This window comes from Monoraphidium neglectum (assembly GCF_000611645.1).
Source record: "Monoraphidium neglectum strain SAG 48.87 unplaced genomic scaffold scaffold02267, whole genome shotgun sequence".
NCBI classification, from domain to species: domain Eukaryota; kingdom Viridiplantae; phylum Chlorophyta; class Chlorophyceae; order Sphaeropleales; family Selenastraceae; genus Monoraphidium; species Monoraphidium neglectum.
The window spans coordinates 1-7,081 of record NW_014011361.1 but is presented as its reverse complement, the minus strand read 5'-3'; the positions used below and the strand labels follow the sequence as shown (position 1 = coordinate 7,081).

Sequence of the window (7,081 nt, the reverse complement as noted above, 5' to 3'; positions counted from 1 at the left end):
GGGGGGGGGGGTGCGGTTCGGGGGCCGGGGTTGGAATGATTTTTTGTGAGAATGGGATGGTTAGTGAGTGTCGTGGCCCAGATCAGGGTGGAAGGTGCAGGCGTGGTGCAAAGTAGAAAAAGGGAGGCTGGCGGCATTTGGAGCGTGGCGCAGGTTTGGCGCGGGGCGCGCCGGCCCTGGTGACGAGCGACCCTTGGTAGGGCCTTGGCGTTCTTTGGCCCCTTGCACACACGGCCACAGGGACTCTGAAGGGACCGCTCTGCGGCTGAGCCAAGCTGCTGTGAACGCGGCAGACGCGTGTGCGGTCCCTTCGGAGAAGCCGTCTGAATGTAGAGCGGGCCGTCCAGCGAAGCCCGCGCCTGAAACAAATATCGCAACCGCGGCGCCTGCTGCCGCTGGGCTGGGGCAATACTCTTGCGCCACGCAGCGCCGACGGTGCCGGCCCCTTGAGACCACACAGGCCCCCATTTTCTTGTCAACCGTGGCGCTGGCCTCTCGCAGCTGGCGGCAAAACGCAACCCCATAGCCGTGCCGCCACGCAGGCATCGGAAACGCAGGCACACACACGCAACAATGGGCACAGCCTCCCCGCACCCTCAAATCAGGCACCGGCTAGTTGAACAAATCCGACAAATCCCTGCTTTGACGCGGATCAATGCCGGCTGTTCCTGGTGTTTGCGGTGACACCCGGATTCATCCCGCGTCAAGGGGGCACCTAACAGACGTCGCGCCCCGCGGACGCCGCGACGTGGGTCACAATGCCATCACCACGCGGCCGGCCCCCGCGGAGGCGGCAGCAGGAGCGGACGCTCCGTCCCGATGGCCAAAGGTGCGCGCGCACACACTCAAGCCCACGCACGGGGTGCGACGACAACCACCCAGCACCCCATCCCACCCTTGTGTCCATTGGGCTGCCATCAAGCTCAGGAGCAGCCACAACTACACCAGCACAACCCCAGCAATCGCTAAACCGCGGTTTGCACGGCTGCGCAGTGAAAATCCACGACTTGCGTCGGTGCTCGCGCACACTCGAGCACGTCATGTTGAGTGTCACCATCACTTGCGCCGCCTGGATGCCCCGGTCCCACCTGAGTGCCTCATCCACCCCGCGCGCCGCCTGCTCCGTGTTGCCTTGAAAAAGGTCATAGGCCGCCAGCTCCAGACCTATGGGGTGGGGGGTTGGGGTTGGGGGTGGGGGAAGCGTCGGGTGAGGAGACTGGGGGATGAGGGGTGGCACGGCAACAGCATCTTTGGTGCGTTTGTTGAGGAGACGAGGGTGTGTAGGGGAGTTGAGGGTGTGGGGCGGGGGTCTGGAGCGTTGGCGCGAGGGGTGCAAGGTGGCGAGGGCGCGGGGAAGGTGACGGCGCGCCGTGTGGCGCGGAGGGGTGTCGGACTGTTGGGATCAGGCTGGTCGCGCGCAGTGGGTTGGCGGGCAGCCCATGGCGTGGCTCAAGAGCCGCCCATTTGCAAGATTCTTCCTCTGCATCCCCGGCATCAACTGCTAGAAATGAACGACCCACCAGCCGCGTCGCGCAGCGCAGCGGCCCAGCGCCTGCCGCCGCCCTCCGCCGCGGCCAGCAGCTGCCCCAGCCGCGGCCGCGCCATCGGGCTGAAAAGCAGCGCACGCGTATAGCGCCGCAGGCGCGCGGCGCCACCGTCCGCTTCGCGCCCGCCGCCGCCGATGCCGATTACGTCCGGATCTGCAGGCGGGGCGCGGGCGGGGCGCGGGTGGGGGCCGTAGTGTTTGGTACGCAGGACGTGGTGAAGCGAGGGTCAAATCACAATGCCCGGGCATAATATTCTGGAAATTCAATCAACAAGTGCACGCCCAGGCGTTCTCCTCCCACAAGCCATCTGCCCGCGGAGGCTTTGCAAAGACCCCCCAACTTCGACTCCACAAGGCCACCTCTACTCCACAGGGTGTGCGAGAGACTGGGGCCGGTCGTTGGTGTGCACCGTTGCTTACCCTGGTCAGAGGAGAGGGATGATGTCATTCTGATGTCAGCACCAGCAGCCTCCTCCAGCAGGGGCCCAAAGTCCAGCTGCGCGGCGGCTGCCGGCCCCTCCTGCCCGTCGGGCTGCAGCTCCACCTCGACCTGCGAATAGATAAGGGACATTCAAAAAATTGCGATGATACGATGAGCGTCTTATCATTAATTATTAAAACAAAGGTCTCTGAGGGGGTGTGGGAACCGCAGGGGTCTGAGGGCCGAAGGTGGCAGCCTGCCCGGGCAGCAACTGCCTTGGAAACTGCGCGGCTTCCCAAAGCCAAAGGGCTTCAGTCCTTTCCCTCTCGCGCGGGCGCGGCTGCAGGTGCAGCAGCTTGCATTGCAGCCACCGCCCGACAGCAGCGGCGCAACATTGGCCGTGAGCAGCGATCTGCAACCACTTCAGCACAGCTTCGCTGGGTTTGTGCATAGCTGCTTGCAGCTTGCCCTCAAATCCAGCTATGCAATGGCGAGATGTTTGCATAGGATCATCGCTGTTTGGCTCCAAAAGCGCCTCTTGGCGCGGGGATGCAATCAGCGCTGTTGATTGGCATGCGCGGCAATGTGCACGTGCAGACCCAATGCCCGCCTGCGACCGTGCCCCCGCTGACCGCCCGGGCCCTGCTGTGTGGCGCTAGCGGGCAACCACGAAGCGGGGCCTCGGGCTTTCAGTGCCAGGCAGCTTCCAAACGGCCAGAGGAGCGCCACCGCCAAAAGGAGTGGGTGGCGAAAGGTGGGGTTTGGGAGGGGGTTGGGGTGCGCCACGACGAACGCGCCCCGCCCCTGCTGTCCGCAACCTCAGCTGTGAAATGCAATCAGCGCAGCGGCGGGCAACGCGACGCGCCCGGGCTTGCGGGGGCTCGGTGGTGGGGGCAGAAGCTCAGACCAGAACAGCGTACGAGCTCCCACACTCCCCCCGCTCGCCGCACGCGTTACAAGACGGGGCCGCCCCGCCCCGCGGCCGGTGGCCGGCGCGCAGCACGCGCGCCAGCGGCCGATTTCCCGGGCGATGCGCCTGCAATCCGCCAAAATGCAGTCGAAAAACGTCCCGATTTCCCATTTAACATCCCGCTCGAGAATTCATGTCTCCTGAGATCCCAAACAACTGCTGGGCCACTGCCAGCCAAGCAGCCACCCAATGCAAGACGGCCCCCACCAGTGATGGGCTGCAGATTGCAGGCAGGCCCCCACTCACAGGCCGCCCTCGTGCGTCGCTGAGGCCCGGACCTGGGTGGCAGCAGATGCCTGGGGCTTGACGCAGTGGATCCACCGGCCGTGGTCAGAACCGTTGATCTACCGCCCCAGACCCGGGTCGCAGTCCCCTACCGGGGGCCCGCCCAACCTCCAAGAACCCCCAAACCTCAAATCTCACACCCATGCCCCCTTCCCCCCTCCCAAACCCCTCCCCAAAATACAGCCATGCACGGCGGCCTGGTGTGCGTGCAGCGCGGCGCCCACAATGCGCCAAATGTATTACGAATCCCCTTAAAACGACCCGCTCGGGGGTTTGATCTGGCCTGGGTCCCACACAACCGCCGGGTCACAGCCAGGCGAAGCATCCACCCGAGACACATGAAAGCCAGCACCCAACTGCAGCGGCGCCACAATCTGCGTCAACAGCAACAGCAGCCACGTGAGCACCGCTTTGCTGGGGTTTTGCAGTGGTGCTTCAATGTTGCCTCCAGCTAAGGGCAGGCCAAAATGTTTCTGTAAGACCCTCAATGTTTGGCTCCAAAAGCACCGTTTGGCAACCACCGCTGATCAAGTGCGCGGTGGATCCATCCCAGTGCCTCGAAATCGACGCGATATAAACACCTCCCCAGACGCGCGTCGCCACCCCCGCACCCACGGGCCCGCCCGCCCTTGCGCCCCCCTTCCCACCACGCCCCCTGCCCCCTCCCAAACCACTCCCCAACATGCAGCCACGCAAGGTGGCCCGTTTTGCGTGCACGCGACCACAACGCGCCAAAGGATTCCCGAATCCCCCTCAAAACGGCCCCCTCAGGGATCGATAATCCCTGGGCCACAACACAACCGCTGGGCCGCCGCCAGGCAAAGCAGCAGCCAGAGGCAGCAAAGGACGGCGCCCCACGAGTGATAGCCTCCGTGTCAATACTGGCATCACTCACAGGTCACCAACGCCCGCTGCTGAGGCCGTTTTGTGTGCGACACGCGCACGATATGTCAAGAGCCTCTTGGCCCCACCCCTTTTGAAATGTCCCGCTCAAAGGGTTCAGCCTTGCCTGGGCCCCACACGACCAACAGGCCGCTGCCAACAAAAGCAGCCACCCTCAGAAACGCAGGGCGGCGCCCGCAAGTGACAGGCTGCTCTGTCTGGCAGCTCCACTCACAGGTCGCCCCTGCGCGCCGCTGAGGCCGGAGCTTTGCTGGCAACAGCTGCCCCGGGGCTGACAAAGTGGATCCACATGTACTGGGCAACCGCATGGATCCACTGCCCAAGCCCGTAGTCGTCCCCGCCCCCCACACGCCGCCCTCCCTCCCCCCCTCAAACCTCAAACTTCCGGTCTGCTCCCCCCCTCCCAACCCCTCGTCAAAGTGCAGCCGCAGCGCGCTGCGCCCTGCTGCCGGGCGGGGGTGACTGAGGAGTCTGTTCATGCTTCCTCTCTGCCTCTGCGTCAGCCCTGGCCGGCTGCAGGGGGGTGCGGCGTCCATGGCGGCGGCAGGGGACGCGGCAAGAGTGCATGCGTCGAGGATGGGGCCATCCCCAACCTCGGGCGGACAGGGTAGGGGGATGCTGCGGCTGATGTGTGTGCGTCAAATAAACGCTGTCGCGGCCCAATGCTCGGCAAAGAAGCCCCATTCAACACAGCATGTTGGTGAAGGCAAGCCGACTGCTGCTGCGCACAAGCCGCGCTGGTGCCCAAGGGTATTTTTGTTGCAATCGAATTCGAGCATACTTAAACACAGATGTCAGCATCTGCACGCTACCTCCTATTGATAAAGTATAAAATCTGGATGTGGACGAGTCCAGCCCTCACAGCCCATCTGGGCTTGATTAGTGGAAATCTATTGGTCGAACATCACACGCACACTCACGCCCGCCCGCCCGCCTGAGCCCCAGCCCGCAACACACCTGAAATCGCCCCCAAACCCACCCACCTCCTGAGCCACTATGTCCCAGTGCGCGAGCACCTCCAGGCACTCCTGGCGGCAGACCAGCCACACGCCCTCCTCACAGGGCAGTACACGCGCCGACACGCCTCCAGCGCCACCACCGCCGGCGCCGCTGGAGCTGGCGGCAGTTGTGGCGACACTGCCGAGCAGCTGCTGGGGTGTAGGGGGCCAGTCGACCGAGCCAGAGTCGGAGGCGGCAGCGGCTGCGGCTGCGGCTGGACGGGGTGGGAGGGAGGCGGTGGGAACGGAGTTGTGGAGGTGGGCGCAGTTGAGGTGAAATCACAGGAGCATAGAAGACTCTGAGGGCCTAAATTGCTGCTGTTTTGCGCTTGGCATGTGCGATCAAGCTGCGAGTGGCGATGGATGGATGCATCACACTGTTTTCTGAATGATGGCTGCGGCGGTTGCACTTCCCTACTGCCCCTATGTCTCAATCCTGACAGGCACCCATGAACCCATAGTGGGTGTTGAACCACACCCTTGAACGGGCCACTCACCACCGCCGCCGCCGCCGTCGCCCTCCTCCCCGAGGCCGTCCGCCGCGTCCAGCAGTCCCTCCAGCAGCGTGAGGGCGTCCTGGTGGCGCCCAGACCGCGCGCACGCCAGGGCCGCCAGGGAGCCTTGGCGACGGCGATACAGAGGTTGAGGAATTGGGGTTTAGTGAAGGTTGGGATTGGGATGGGGATGACCTGCACGACCGCGGGGCAAGATGATTGATTGTGAGATGTGCAGCCTCCGCAACATCAAGCAAAGGCGAGGTCTGCCGATCTAGGACCCTCTGTCACAAGGCAGCCGCCGCATGCGGCCGCACAATCCCATCGCGGCACGAGCGTCGGGGGTCGGGCGACAGGTCACCAAAAGCTACCTGACCACAAAAGTATTTTGCTCTCGAACTGCTCCTCTTTGTTCTTGATAAACCCGAGCTCACCCGGGCAGCGCAGCAGATGGCGCGCCATGAGGCCCTCTGCGATGTCCTGCTCCCCCAGGGACACGTACAGCTCCGACAGCTGAGACCAAGCCTCGGACTCCGCGACAGCACCAACCTTGCCGCCGTCCGAGGTTGTCGCTGCGCCGCCGCCGGCTGCAGCTGGCCCGCCAGGCAGCGGCGGCGGCCGGAAGCGGAGGGAGGGCCACAGCGCGGCGGCAGTCGCGGCCGCGGCCGCGGCGGAGCGGCTGTGGCGCGCAGCCGGGTGGGGTTCGTGGGGTCCGAGGCTGGCGGGGGCTGGGACCGGGTCGGCGTCCGAGGTTTGGATGAGCATCTGCTGCTCAATCTGGACGACGGCAGCCTGGCGTGGGTGGGGCGGGAAGGGGGGACATTGCATAGATACGGGGTGACGCGGCCTAGGCTGGCGGCCAGTTGCTTTTGCCTAGCAGGAGGAGTTGCCGACCGCCCGGCCAAACTGCTGCTTAGACCGGGATCATTCAAGTGAAACGACAGCACCAGGCAGAAGCCCAAGGCGATCAGGGGGACGTGTCTGCGGCAAGCCGCCGCCGCTGCCAGGCGGTGGCCATGACCAGGGCGCAAGTGCCGGGCTTGTCAGGGTGCGGGCACCCCCTGTTCCAAATCAAACATGGCGCATACTATGCGCCACGATCGAAACAGTGTTTCAATCCTGTCGATCACTTTCAGGCCAGCTGGGCAAGCTGCGGTGGCAGCTGCTGGCTCATGATGTTGCTGGCGCTGTTGCCACATCAGACATCTGCATTAAAACGGCCGGCTTGCAGGCCGGCTCAACCAAGGGGTTGCGCCCACATCCCCATCTAGTGACCCCTTAGAATCCACATGTGCACACACCCCCTCAAATCCAATCGCGCGCCCTCAAAAAATGTTCAGCTGGCCCTGCTCAGGAGGTGTTACGCGTGTCGATGATGGAATGATGGACATTGACACGCACCCGGGCGCTCAAGGGAGGGGGGCACGTTCATGGCAGCAGCTCAGTTGTGCAAGGGAGGGAGGG

The 7,081-nt window shown here is 64.3% G+C and overlaps 1 protein-coding gene across 1 annotated transcript; it reads right to left on the bottom strand.

Moving 5' to 3' along the window:
- Window positions 1–939: 939 nt before the first annotated feature.
- MNEG_10313 (hypothetical protein) lies at window positions 940–6,382 on the bottom strand (the record flags this gene model as incomplete). Its single annotated transcript, XM_014041215.1, has 7 exons — window positions 940–985; window positions 1,089–1,164; window positions 1,521–1,700; window positions 1,967–2,096; window positions 5,109–5,338; window positions 5,621–5,743; window positions 6,052–6,382. The coding sequence occupies 7 exons, from the start codon at window positions 6,380–6,382 to the stop codon at window positions 940–942; spliced, it is 1,116 nt and encodes a 371-aa protein (XP_013896669.1).
- Between the last annotated feature and the right edge of the window lie 699 nt (window positions 6,383–7,081).